Below are 14,550 nucleotides of genomic sequence, written 5' to 3'. Positions count from 1 at the left end.
TTCGTGAGAGAAGAGCAACCTGCCCTTCTGGGCCAACTCAGAATGGCTGTGGTTCGGTTCGGTTCAAAGGGAAAGGCTCACCATCTTCCTCGTCAGGAAGAGATCCAGGTCTCACGATCCCATAAAAAAACCTAGCCTGTAAACAACAGGACTATTACTAATTCAGTTCACACTCTAATGATATACATGGCCATGTGTAAATAATGTAAGTGCTATAACAAAACAAGCACAAACATTAATTCTAATTTCTAACTATAGTCTATACAGTGCATCTTAATCATGAATGCAATCTTTAAATCACAATCAGCTTATTCTATCGTCAAGGTGCACATTTCTATCAGAAATCAGAAATAAACCATAAACTATGGTAGATTATTTTTTTTACAGTATTGCCCTTTAACTGAATTACAGGAGCATTGCTTTACACTGCATAGCAATGAAGCAATATATTATTTACACTCAATGTACAGAATAAAATTACCAAAAGAATATACAAAAACCCACAGGCTGTAGTTTTACAGTATGTGGTAACGTATCAGCACAGTAAGAATACACACGGACATCTATCCAGTGCCGCTCGAGCATCAAATGTAACAAAATAAAGTAGATTCATGACCTTTAAGATCAACATTAACTTATTCCATCATCTAATTTTAGTGCATTTAATATTCAACAAGTAATACTAGAACATCATCAGCACACAAGCTGAGTGCTCAAAATGGCTGAACTCAGTGAGAAACCCCGTGTGTTCTCCCACAGTGAAAACGTGGTCAGCTACAGCTATGAGCATTAGGCTAGTTAGCTTTTCAATTAGCCTGATCCGCCCAGTCCCAGTTTAACTCACCAGCACACTTCTAATGTTCAACTCTCAGAGAGGATCTTGTTCAACTCTCAGAGAGGATCTTGTCCACTTCATCCGCTCCCGCGCAGATCGCGATGGTTTCAAGGTCCGAAATGTTCACAATAAATCAGGTCCGTTTCTCCAAGGTCCATGCAGATCTCCGGTATGGATATTTGCTCAATTTATCAAGTTAATAGTTATTTTCCAGCGAAAAGCTTGGCGGTGAAAATCAGTGATGGTCTCGTGCACCTCCGTCTCTCTCTGTGTCTGAGCACGTGACGGTACAGAGCAGGGGAAGGCGGGGCTTGTTCCTTCCTAACCAGTAGGGGTGTTAAATATACTCTTTGGGTTTTATTCTTATATTTATAGTATTTATCTTTTATTATTGATTTATTTTTGATCAACTCAGTGATTAACAGAGTAATGATAAATCCCAATTAACAATAACATGTTGTAGTGCATTACTGAGTCGTGTAAACTCACTGGGTTACAATTAGCAGGACAAGTATTTGCTCCTTTGTGGAAGGAGGAACAGGATGAGCTCAGAGCCCTACAAAATGACCTCCAGCAGGTCACAGGTGTGAAGATTTCTGACCAAACAATTAGAAGTAGAATTCATGAGGCTTGGGGGTCACACATTCCTCTAGAGGGCCTTGTGCTCACTGCCCAGCACCGAGGAGCTGGATTAGCTTTTGCCATATACCAGAAGTGGCATCTCCACCACTGGCACCCTGTGCTTTTCACACATGTGAGAAGTTTCACACTGAGCACATGTGACAGACATGATCGGCTCTGAAGAAGTGTCATGCTGCTCCTAACATTGTTCAGCACGACTGGTTTGGTGGTGGTCTGGGGAGGCATATCTATGGAGGGACGCACACACATCTGCAGGCTTGGCAACGGCACCCTGACTGGCATTGGGTATCGAGATGAAATTCTTGGACCCATTGTTAAACCCTGTGCTGGTGCAGTGGGTATCGGGTTCCTCCTGTTCCTCAGTTGGGTCCTCCCCTCATGTGATGAGAATATGCAAACGGTTCCAGGAGGATGCAGAAATTAATACTATTGATTGGCCCCTGAGCTTGGCTTACCTAAATCTAGCAAACACCTCTGGGATATTCAACACTACTTAACACTGCCAGTGTGTACCTCAGGACACCATCCGTCATGTCATTAGGAGCATGCCCCAACATTGTCAGGTTTGAAGTAACAGTAAGTGGGGACCATACAACCTACTGAATATCATTTTGTGTTCCTACAATGAAATTTTGGCAAAATGGGCTCGTTTCTTCACCTTGATTTTCAGGTGATCTTTGAATTACGCCCTTTGTAGGTTGATCATTTTAATTTCCATCAAACAATGCGGCTTCCTTTCATTCCATAACAAGTTATCCTGTCCATGTCACTGTAGATATCCAGCATGATTTTTTCCCTATTGAGATCTGATGTGTTTTCAAAGTGTCCCTTTAATTTTTTGAGCAGCGTAGTTGTACCAGCACGAGGCACCAACACTAAGCGTACACACTGTGCTTTTCTTACCTGTAAAATTACAATTGAAATAGAGTTCCTGTTTGTTGTGTTAGAGATGAAAACAAAAATGCAGGTTTTCACTGTAGCTGAGACATTAGCTGAATCATTTTGTTGCTTTTCAAGCCTCTCAGTTAGTTTTAGCTCCTGTAGGTCAAGGCAATTTTATCGAGAAGCTTACGTCATCAGAATAAAAAATGACTCATAGCAGAATTGAGGTAAGTCAGAGGTATTATTGATGCATTTTTCCCTAGAGTGGAAAAGAACACTAGCAATGCCACCGTTAATTAAAAATCAAGAGAGTGATGGTTGTATAAAAATACAACATAGATGTTTTTACACTGAAGCACAGAGGGAGCATATTGCAAAGAAGATGGTCAAACCTCTACATCATCACTAGATACATAATAATTTCCTTTTTGTTGCTGATACATTTGCTGTATATTAGTTTTACATGTTTAATATGGAGTTCGTCTTTTTGTTACTCAGCCAACATTAGCGGATCTGTAAGATCCACTGCATTATTGGCTTATTAAATCAATAAAGTCATACTAATTTATTTACGAATACTTAACAGATGTTTGCTTTATCCCAGTTTGATGCATTATATATTCTATATATATGGTTAATATCAGGAATTCCCATCTGATAAAATGTAATTTAAAGTAAAACAATCATAACCATTACATGGTAAAAACAAACAGACAAACAAACAAAAAACGTTTATCTTGAATCAAGGTTTCTAAGTATTGATGCTTCTTTGAAATGAATTACAAAATTTACTGTACTCTTGAAAGTATAGACTGCATCAGCCCACTGAACAAATGCCTATTCAGCCTATAAAACACGGGGAGGGGGGGGGGGGGGGGCAGTTTTGCTTTGTGTGTTGCATGTGTACTCCTTACACTTAATAGATGTACTGCATCGTCCTGGACAACTTGGGACATGCATTGCATCTGTTCTTTTTTGTTGCTACTGCATCTACGAACTGTGTTTAGATCAGGGGACATGCACAAGAGCAACCACCACTTGTGATGGCCCTCGCTGGAACACATTGGCTCATATGTTGGGCCAGACGATCATTCAGCTTCACCATCCTGCACATCCCTTAGTCTCCTCTTGCTGGTTGCTGATTGGCTTATTTTGAAGCTGACTGATGGTCAGCCTCAAACTTGTCTGCAAAGTCAACGTCAGACTGAGTTGTTGGTGTAGCTCACTTGGTTCACCAGGTGACCTACAGTGCTGTTAAAAAGTATTTCCCAAACAATATATAAGGTTAACACTTACACCCCCGGAGAGCAGTCATTTCGGGGTAGTACCTTAGACCCCCGCGGAGTCATCATTTTGCGTTTCTACCTTTAAAAGCCGGAGAGCAGTCAAATGCTGGAAGTGGAAGCTAAATTGGCTAGTCATTCATATGTATATTGGGTCGTTACCTAGGAATTCTGGAGGGAGGGGATTGGGGGAGAAATCAACACACATGAGTCTAGGTCCTTTGTTGCTGACATTTATTGATAAAAACAGTAGTTTCATTTCATGTTATTTCCTTTTTCATTTCAAGCAAGGAAGTGGATGTAGTTAGTAAGTAAGATATTTCAGACATTATTCTGACACAGAGGAGGAGATACTGGAATTATAATTAGTATCTATGCATGCATTTGTGATTTTGTTTGACCTTCCCATTGCTCACAATTTGAATTTGTTCACACTGCAGATGAGTGTCTCAGTCCCCAAACAAGCTCTCTTTTTCGGTGGAGAAGCAGTCTCCTCATCCGCAGTGAGTGTGGAGAAATCAACACACATGAGTCTAGGTCCTTTGTTGCTGACATTTATTGATAAAAACAGTAGTTTCATTTCATGTTATTTCCTTTTTCATTTCAAGCAAGGAAGTGGATGTAGTTAGTAAGTAAGATATTTCAGACATTATTCTGACACAGAGGAGGAGATACTGGAATTATAATTAGTATCTATGCATGCATTTGTGATTTTGTTTGACCTTCCCATTGCTTACAGTACAAAAAACCAACCATTTGTACACATATGTACTAATAATAATAAAAAGTGAGTGCAACACTGCAACCCGTCACCCCGTCGTTCAGTGGTCGTTGATCAGTGGTCCATTGTGGCACCATTCAGAGCACTGGTACAATAGTACCAGCAAGATATGGGAAGACATTGCAAATGTACTTGGATTTTAGGTTGCAAGCCACCCAAAACTTGATCCCAAACTTGTCAGGTTTACTTGCAAACACTTGGAGTGTTTCAGTATGCCATCTTAGGGAGAACTCAACACACATGTAGGTCCTTTGTTGCTGACATTTATTGATGAAAATAGAAAAAAAACCAACCGTTTGTACACATGTTTACAAATAATAACAAAAATTGAGTGAGTACATTACAACATTTTCAGCAATCACTCACAATCCTGGCACTGCCACGGTATCTGTCGCCTGCATTTACCACATGTGTACCTGTAGCAGTGAACACATCGCACAGTGGCCTGATTTTTTTTGCATCTGTGTTTGACCTGACACGTGGCCCTTTTTCCAGGGCTCGGTGTGGAGGGTTGTGTCCGAAGCAACTGTTCTTTTCTTTCCTTCTTCGCAGCTACATGAGAGTGAGCCAATTCGGTTGCAAGGGCTACCAGGAAGTCCACCCGTCTTTCCTTCGTCCCGGTGCATTCTTGATACAGCACATGTGCATTCAGTGCTGCCATGTCAATCATGTTATAAAACACGGCAACTGGCCAGCGCCGTGTTCCTTTGCGGACAGTGTACTCCCGAACCATCTGGTCCATCACATCCACGCCACACTTTGTCTTGTTGTAAAGGGTGACAGTGTTTGGCTTCCTTTTGGTAGTGTTTTCGGTCTGAACCACGCTGTGCATGCTGCTAAGAATATATACTGTCTTCTTCCGTTTGGCCGCATACGCCGTCAGCGTGGCAGCAGAGGTTGAAAACACCTAAGAAATAAGATAAATTGTTAATTCCATAGCCCTTTTACACACAATGAAACACATAAACATAGAACCACAAAAGACCTGCAACATACCTGAGTGGTGAATTCATTGCGATCTGTCTGTCTAGTGGATTGAGGAATTTCCCTGCGAATCTTGTTGACTGTGCCGAGGATGGTGGTTTTCCGTCTAAGAAGTTTTTGCGCAAGTGAAAGCGATGTGAAAAAATTGTCAGTGGTAACATTTCTGCCCTTGTCCAGGAATGGTTCCATCAGCCTCATAACTACATTTTCGGAAAGTCTCTCCCCAGTGGGACGATTGGGGTCCTTGCCAAGATATGGGAAGACATTGCAAATGTACTTGGATTTTAGGTCGCAAGCCACCCAAAACTTGATCCCAAACTTGTCCGGTTTACTGGCAATATACTGCAGGAAACTGCACCGAGTTTTTGATGGGAAAAGCTGTTCATTGATGGTGATATGTAGACCAGGGTTGTAGCACGTGATGCAGTTGGTGACAAATGATCCCCACACACTGGAAATTGCTGCGAACTTATCAGTCTTTGCTCGATCACAGCGGGTGGACTTGTCATCAAAGCGTAGGTGTTGCATGATGTCTTGGAAGCGGTTTCGTGCCATAGTTCCAATTATCTGTGGGTTTCCCAGGTTTGCTGACCAGCAGTCATTTACAGATGGAACCCTGTAAACCCCCCGCAAGATGACAATAGCAATAAATGCCATTAGTTCAGGGAGGTCCATGAACCAACAAACATGCTCCGTTTGCTGTGCATGTTGAATAGTCCATTCTTGAATGCTACGAAGCATGTCAAGAGTGATGAAACACAGGAAGCTCTGAAGGCGACTCAAGATACTTCTCCTGGCCTTAGCCGTTGGCTCTCCATCTGCAGCGTACGGTTCTATAGGGGTGAAAGGGAGACGGGTCCCCACATGTTCTTCACGCCACACTGTGCCATCTTTCGCTGTCTCAGTCCCCAAACAAGCTCTCTTTTTCGGTGGAGAAGCAGTCTCCTCATCTGCAGTGTGAACAAATTCAAATTGTGAGCAATGGGAAGGTCAAACAAAATCACAAATGCATGCATAGATACTAATTATAATTCCAGTATCTCCTCCTCTGTGTCAGAATAATGTCTGAAATATCTTACTTACTAACTACATCCACTTCCTTGCTTGAAATGAAAAAGGAAATAACATGAAATGAAACTAACCGGAAGACTGATCAGACAGCTCTGAGTCCGAATCCGGCTGAACTTCTAGGTCTTCTCCATCCGAGTCACAAGGGTCGACTTCCGCCAGGATCATTTCCAACGCCTGCTGGGTGGTGAGTCTTCTCTGCATTTTCTTTCCTTGGAGAGGAGGTCCGTACACCACAGGATTCTTCAGGGCAATGAAGGGTTAGGCTAAGTGCAGTGAGATTGTATCATATATATACCCTTGATCACAATTGATCAGTGGGGTCAGGTCACACTGATCAGCGGGGTCACACCCCCGTCGTTCAGTGGTCGTTGATCAGTGGTGCCACAATGGACCACAGAACGACGGGGTGACGGGTTTCCTGCAGTATATTGCAAGTAAACCTGACAAGTTTGGGATCAAGTTTTGGGTGGCTTGCAACCTAAAATCCAAGTACATTTGCAATGTCTTCCCATATCTTGCTGGTACTATTGTACCAGTGCTCTGAATGGTGCCACAATGGACCACTGATCAACGACGGGGGTGTGACCACATAACAATGCAACCCGTCACCCCGTCGTTCAGTGGTCGTTGATCAGTGGTGCCACAATGGACCACAGAACGACGGGGTGACGGGTTTCCTGCAGTATATTGCAAGTAAACCTGACAAGTTTGGGATCAAGTTTTGGGTGGCTTGCAACCTAAAATCCAAGTACATTTGCAATGTCTTCCCATATCTTGCTGGTACTATTGTACCAGTGCTCTGAATGGTGCCACAATGGACCACTGATCAACGACCACTGAACGACGGGGTGATGGGTTGCAGTGTTGCACTCACTTTTTATTATTATTAGTACATATGTGTACAAATGGTTGGTTTTTTGTACTGTAAGCAATGGGAAGGTCAAACAAAATCACAAATGCATGCATAGATACTAATTATAATTCCAGTATCTCCTCCTCTGTGTCAGAATAATGTCTGAAATATCTTACTTACTAACTACATCCACTTCCTTGCTTGAAATGAAAAAGGAAATAACATGAAATGAAACTACTGTTTTTATCAATAAATGTCAGCAACAAAGGACCTAGACTCATGTGTGTTGATTTCTCCACACTCACTGCGGATGAGGAGACTGCTTCTCCACCGAAAAAGAGAGCTTGTTTGGGGACTGAGACACTCATCTGCAGTGTGAACAAATTCAAATTGTGAGCAATGGGAAGGTCAAACAAAATCACAAATGCATGCATAGATACTAATTATAATTCCAGTATCTCCTCCTCTGTGTCAGAATAATGTCTGAAATATCTTACTTACTAACTACATCCACTTCCTTGCTTGAAATGAAAAAGGAAATAACATGAAATGAAACTACTGTTTTTATCAATAAATGTCAGCAACAAAGGACCTAGACTCATGTGTGTTGATTTCTCCCCCAATCCCCTCCCTCCAGAATTCCTAGGTAACGACCCAATATACATATGAATGACTAGCCAATTTAGCTTCCACTTCCAGCATTTGACTGCTCTCCGGCTTTTAAAGGTAGAAACGCAAAATGATGACTCCGCGGGGGTCTCAGGTAGAAGCCTTCTTGACTTGACTGCTCTCCGGCTTTTAAAGGTAGAACGGTAGAAGCTGGGAATTCCAGTGTTAAAGAAGAGCCATGAATGTTAAACTGCAAGTTGAGATTAGTTTGGATAAAAGTTGAAAGGTGTGAATAAAAATTTATAAATTAGGGAAAATTGGGATAGGCTCCAGCACCCCCCCCCCCGACCCTGAAAAGGATAAGTGGAAGCGAATGGATGGATGGATGGTTGAGACTGGATGATTTATATCCTGGAACTAAAAGAGCCTTTCTAAGGACTTGGAAACAAGAACAGCTACAATAAATAATGAAACCAATACTTCATCAGATAGTCGTAAATATGAAACCATGTCCTAGTCACCCTTGCAGTGATGGTATTGTAAAATTGCTTTTGTGCTAGTCTGACGCACAAGCTGCAAAAATCCATCTCAGAAAGTTAGACCAAAGGTCATGCTCACTCTGTGGATAATTGGCATGGCCTTTACAGAGAGCCAGAGGAGGGTGATGAGGGTGCAGTTAAATTTGAGTGAATCAGTTTGATAGCGTTGCTGGTATCCATCCAGCACTTGGCCCCTGACATCAGACAGCCCGCTGACTCTTGTGGCACCTGCTGAAAACAATTATCAACTCTGTCAACAAGGAACATCCAATCACTCCAGTATTTTCCACAGCAAACACTGTCCTAGTTCTTCTGAAGATAAATATTTTTTAATCTATTGACAAAAAAAAATCTTGTTTACTGTGTGCATCACCATAGAAACACACGCCTTTTAAATTTCTGCTTCCGTCTTACCCTGAAAGTCACATCACACTTCCAAAGCAATATCAGGATCTCGAGAGGCTCTCAGTGTTTGATGCTTTTATCTGTGCTTTGAGAATGACATTTTATAAAGGAATGAGCTATACAGTGACCATGGGAAAGAATTGCGGATGACGCAGACACGGTTAACTGCTGGAGGATGATTGTGTGAACCTGAAAACTGATCTTACAGCTCGGCAGAGCATGTAGGTCAGCTGTGGTACGATATAGAATAATGTATGACATCAAAAAAGGGAAAGAGGCCAGAGGCAGCACAATGACCTCCGGCTAAGCAACGAGAAACAGAAGTAAAGACACCATTCAAACTCAAAGTGACAGGCTGTTGCAGAGCTGCACTGAAGCTTTGAAATGGACTTCGTCTTGCTCCACTAGACCAAGAGAAAGAGGACTTACTCAACAGATAACAAGGAAATGGTTTTACTGAACTCCCAGACAAAAATGAAGTGGGAAAATGTATTAAACAGGACACCATTTGATTTTAAAATGCAGATTTTATTTTCTGCAGGGTCATTTCTTACTTGCAAATAAACAAGTTAGAGATCAACCAGTGGCTTCTATTGATTTTTTTCCTCACCTAAATGCCAGCCAAATAACACACACACCACCCTCATTACTCTTAAAAGCTTGAAGGGTATAAACTAAAGCAAGAACAATTAACCCATGAGCAAATGCCAACTATTGTGGATTAATAGTTCAAACATTTTAAAGCCAGCCTAAAAGTACTGATGCCTTCATTAATTGTCTGTGTAATAAATATCACTTGATTTTGAACCATTAAGACGACATTTACAGGAGTGAAACATTTTAAGGTTTCATTACAAACACCTAGAGAACTTAATGCAATCCCAAAAGAGCTGCCGGTCTACAAACTAGGAATTTGTCATTAACATAAGCTAGGGCATGAATGTAACAGCCCAGTATACACCACAATGACGACTAATGCTAAAGCCATTGTTAATTCTGAAACCAGAGATCATAGCTAAGCCTTTGCATCAAATTGCATTAAACTTAATTTAGTGTAATGCATTGATGCAATTTCAACACTGAATTTTGAGAACCTTTAGGAGAGTTTGGTTTGATTTTAATAGCAATTTCTTTCTGTTCTGCATTTCTGTTCCCGCCTGTATGTGTATGATTGGCCAAAGCTGTCACATGTTTTTAAAAACGTGGCTGGTAGAAGTTACAGAAGCTCAAATATCTCCCTTCATGTAGGGAGACGCATCCATGTTATGAACTATTGAAGTCTTTATTGTGTAACACCATAAACCGCGAAGAACCGAGGTTGTACACTGGAGAAAATTAGTTGCAGCTCAACTTTGGACAGGTGGACAAATTTACTCTGTACATATAACTGCCATTCCCCTTTTGTGTAACCAAACAAAAAGGCCAGGCTCCAAACTGCAACAGCTTAACCTCCATTGTACAGATCTGACAGCAGACACTCATCTTTGTGTTCAAAGTCTCATCCGCCTCCAAAACGACATGCTGTGTGCATCAGTTCTTACTCATGTTCAGTGCTTCGTTCATATTTAATGAGCGCCAACATGTTCAGCAAATGTCAACTGATGTGTGCACCCGAAGCAAGCACAAAAGATAGATGCAGGGGAAGAGCAGCTGTTTGAGTGTGTTCACAATGAGATGCAATTAATATGACTAAACAAATCTTGGTCCTTCAGCACCTGCCACTGATGGGCTGACCTTCAGCAGTTCACCTAAACACTCAAGCACTTAGAATTCAAGCACCACTTTGAGGGGAAACACAACTATTTTTATTGGGTCAAAAGCCATGTTACAAAATAAGTGTTTCAGCTGAGACCTGCCGTCTCCAGAATAAGACTCAAAAGCTTGACATCCTAATCAATGTGTCAAGTTACACTGCTTTGAAATTTAAGTATTTTAATGTATACAATCTACATTCAAAAGGAAAAAGACCCATTGTCTAAACAAGAAAAAAAAACAACTTTGGTTTAACTTTGAAACAAAGTACTAACTTAACCAAAAAGCCTGGAAGCATCCTTGTTTAACCTTTTACTGGCGCAATCTCGTTCTTCTCCAGAGCCTGATGCTGTTTGATCCCAAACAGGTTACGCAGATTGACTTCTGGGTCAACATAGTGATGGATCTTGCGCTCATTGAAGAGGCCTGAGAGGTTCGTTTCCACCTTGGCACGTCTGGAGATTCGCATGCGCAGAGCAAATAGGTGACGCAGGTTTTCCTCCACGAGTGGCAGATTTTGTCCATTCAGGCGTTTCTGCCAGGTTTTCCTGGGTCGCTGCCGTTTCTGTTGAGTCAGAAAATTGAAATGAACTTGGTTTAACTCCACATATTAAACATGAATGAATTAGTGAACCCCCAGATTTAGACTTGAAGAATTTAAATTGTAACAGGTTTGCAGAGAAATATGTAGGTGCTTTAGTCTACTTCTACACCATTAGGTCTTACTTTCAGAGTGGTAGCATTTGGGTCATGGCGAAGTAGGTGTCTGGTCATACTCTCCTGCAGAATAAAAACAGTCACTACACAAGTTCCAAAAAAAATAAATTGCAAATCAAGTTTATTATTAAAGCTACTTTAAAACTGGATGTTATGTTTCACTGGCATCTCTTTTGATTTAAAGTAGGTACACATTTCCAGTTTCTTGCTAGAGACCTACCCGCATAGCAAACATGCGAGTACAGTCAGGGAAGGAACATCTGTATTTGAGCAGCTCAAGGTGCACCTTGCGAATATGGTGCTGCAGGTTAAAGGTTGTAGAAAAGTAAGCCTGGCAGTCATCTCTGGGACAGACCAGCACAGGCTTGTGGGAAGCATGCGTCCGCTTGTGCCTCCGCAAAGAATCCACTTTCTTAAACTCCTTCTTGCACACTTGGCATGTAAATGTGGCTGCAACATAAAAAAACAATTAACTGGGCCATCCTTTAACCAACAAAGCACTGAGCAGGGAAACAAAAACTATGTACTATGGTCAAATTCACCTGGGTGTTTAATCATGTGTTTCTGAAGTTTCCCCCAGGTATGTTCAAATACCTGGCAATTAGTATGAGGGCAGCGGTAACCTGCAGAGACCAGACAAATGAGATCATCCACCATCTCCCTTCTGGGCCATGTTTATTTTGTCTTCAATGCATGAAAAGGTTACACACAAAAGCATTCAACCCCATTTTAATGAAAAAACTGTACCGAGATTAAAGACGACAAGTCCCCACCAAGATTAAACCAACCTGCATGCTTCTTCTCGTGAGCTTTGCGAGCAATATGGGAGTCAAATGTGGCAGCGCATCCATCCTTCGAACATCTAAGTATCCCAGGAGTAAAGACAGAAGTAAAAATTAATCACAGACACCAACCCCACATAGGCATTGGCAGCTCATTCTGCAGGTATAAACGCTGATTAAAGCAGTAAAAGTATCATCTTTAATACAGAAACTCATTTGACAGCTTCAGCAATTTCTTTAAGTCACACAGTAGTGTCAGTATATGTTAAAGCAGAGCAAAATCTGAACTATATTTTATATGAATCCAAGCTATTACATGGACTTACTTGAACTTGACAACCATTTCATGTTCCTTCAGGTGCATCTTAAACAATCTGCGCTTTTTGAAGGTCAGAGAGCAGTTTGGGTGTTTGCACTACAGGACGGGAATGCACAAGTGATTAAAATGACAAGGCTTGAAAACCGGTTTATCTCAAAAGTAAACGAAGCTGGTGCAAATTATGTAGTTTTGGTGCCATCTGGTGTATAAGTGTATATTCACACAAACCTTGAAGTACTTATTTTTGTCTCCATGGGCGAAGCGCACGTGTCTCTTCAATTTGCTTGCGTTAAAGAATGTCTTTGTACAGGTCACAAACTTGCATCTGCATGAATCAGAAACCAAAGTGAGACGACAGCTGAGAGAAGGAAAACCGTGTTTGAGTTACTTACTTGAATCGCTTCTCCCCGGTGTGCTCAAGCATGTGGCGCCGCAGGTGAGAGCTTCTGGAGAAGCGACGACCGCAGCCGGCAACTGCGCACTGGCACGGGCGCTGCACGCATTTGTCATAGTTGTAAAGTTACTGTTTCTTACTTTATTTTTCAGTTTAAAGGGTTTAGAAAGAAAGGCTTTGGCACTGCGTAATTGAATATTTTCCTTACCGCCCCGGTGTGCACAGTCTCATGCTCTTTGAGTTTCCACTGCCTGGTGAAAGTTGCGCCACACTCGCCATGAGAACAGCTGAACAACTCCAGCGGTTGACCGCCGACAGGTTTCCCAGCTCGCATGTCATTCATTTTTTTCTGATATCTGAAAGTTACTCTAACTACAGAACGTTATGAAAACCGAGCGGCTGTTCCCTGCCAGTCTTATACTCTCTGGAAAGCTTTTAATTAGTTAACTGGCAGCGTCCTGACACCAGGCGATGAGTCACGCTTTACTATACTCTAAGAGAGAACCTGAAACCAATTAACTGCTAATTACCTCATTTTCCGCCACTTGGCCCAGCTGTAGTCACACAAACCTGGGCAAACCAGCACATCAATCAGCTCGTCACGTTGCTGTCCATGAGTGTTGCTATACTTTTTTTTTTCCTGAAGTGATACAATGACGGCTAAAGAAGACACATCAGAGATTAAAAACAGCAAACTGTGATGTTAAATTCTAATAAGGAGGCTATATTGTAAACATGCCTTCATGAAATTGGCTCATACTTAACAATAAGGACTCTTTCAACAACACCCCTTACTAACACTCCATGCTGAAGCTCTTCTTGATTACATAGGTAATCAGAGTTATACCTGTGGCAAGAGGTACCATGGGAAATATACACTCACTGCCCACTTTATTAAGCACATCTTGCTACCAGCAAGTTGGATCTTGTTTGTTTTTGTTTTTTTTTTGTTTTTTTTGCCTTTAGAGCATTCTTAATTCACCATGAGACAAATTCAACATGGTGCAGAAAAAAACTACCCAGAGATTTTGGTCCAAATTTATATGATAGCTTAACACAGTGGCTGGAAACTTGTCGGCTGCACACCCATGACACAGACCTCCAGTTCCACCACATCCCAAAGATTCTCTATTAGACTGAGATACAGTCACTGTGAAGGCCACTTGAGCACAGTGAACTCGTTGGTATGTTCAAGAAACCAGGTGAAGGTGATTTAAGCTTTGTGGCACGGCACATTATTCTGCTGGAATCAACTATCAGAAATGTACATGAGTAAAAAGATGGACATGCTCAGCAATAATATTCAGGTAGGCTGTGGCATTTAAATGATATTCAGTTAGTATTAAAGAGCCAAGAAAATATCCCCCACGTCATTACACCACTAGCCTGAGGAAAGAACAGAGAATGAACAGAGGATTTTGAGTTGTTTACACATTTTGAATTTTAACAGTTGGATATTTAAGTTACTGTTGCCTTCATATCAGCTTGACACAGTCTGACCATTGTCTTCTGATATCTGGCATCAATGAGACATTTTCACACAAAGAACTGCTTCTCATTGGATATTTTCTTTTTTTTTCCATTCAATTAAAGCGCTGACTGTGATACAGCACAGTCCACACCAGAGGGTAGTGTGTCTCTATCACAGTTGGCTCTGCCATTCAGATTCATGCACAAACTGTAAAAGTATTTGGGTATTCCC

The 14,550-nt window shown here is 41.5% G+C and overlaps 1 protein-coding gene across 2 annotated transcripts; it reads right to left on the bottom strand.

Moving 5' to 3' along the window:
* Positions 1-10,675: 10,675 nt before the first annotated feature.
* 42sp43 (P43 5S RNA-binding protein) lies at positions 10,676-13,466 on the bottom strand. 2 transcript variants are annotated; one of them, XM_085272679.1, is made up of 9 exons: positions 13,057-13,466; positions 12,847-12,947; positions 12,683-12,779; positions 12,462-12,550; positions 12,142-12,215; positions 11,896-11,976; positions 11,640-11,803; positions 11,363-11,416; positions 10,676-11,201 (listed from the first exon to the last, which is right to left on the bottom strand). In XM_085272679.1, the coding sequence occupies exons 1-9, from the start codon at positions 13,189-13,191 to the stop codon at positions 10,941-10,943; spliced, it is 1,056 nt and encodes a 351-aa protein (XP_085128805.1). In that variant the 5' UTR covers positions 13,192-13,466; the 3' UTR covers positions 10,676-10,940. The 2 variants fall into 2 exon arrangements, with proteins under 2 accessions (XP_085128805.1, XP_085128804.1); XM_085272678.1 differs by having other exon boundaries at positions 11,574-11,803; positions 13,057-13,461.
* Between the last annotated feature and the right edge of the window lie 1,084 nt (positions 13,467-14,550).

Source organism: Mchenga conophoros, linkage group LG4 (genome assembly GCF_057382185.1).
Source record: "Mchenga conophoros isolate Kocher_MC1m ecotype Shallow Benthic linkage group LG4, M_conophoros_male_GT1.1, whole genome shotgun sequence".
Lineage (NCBI taxonomy): Eukaryota > Metazoa > Chordata > Actinopteri > Cichliformes > Cichlidae > Mchenga > Mchenga conophoros.
This window is presented reverse-complemented; position numbering and strand designations above follow the sequence as displayed.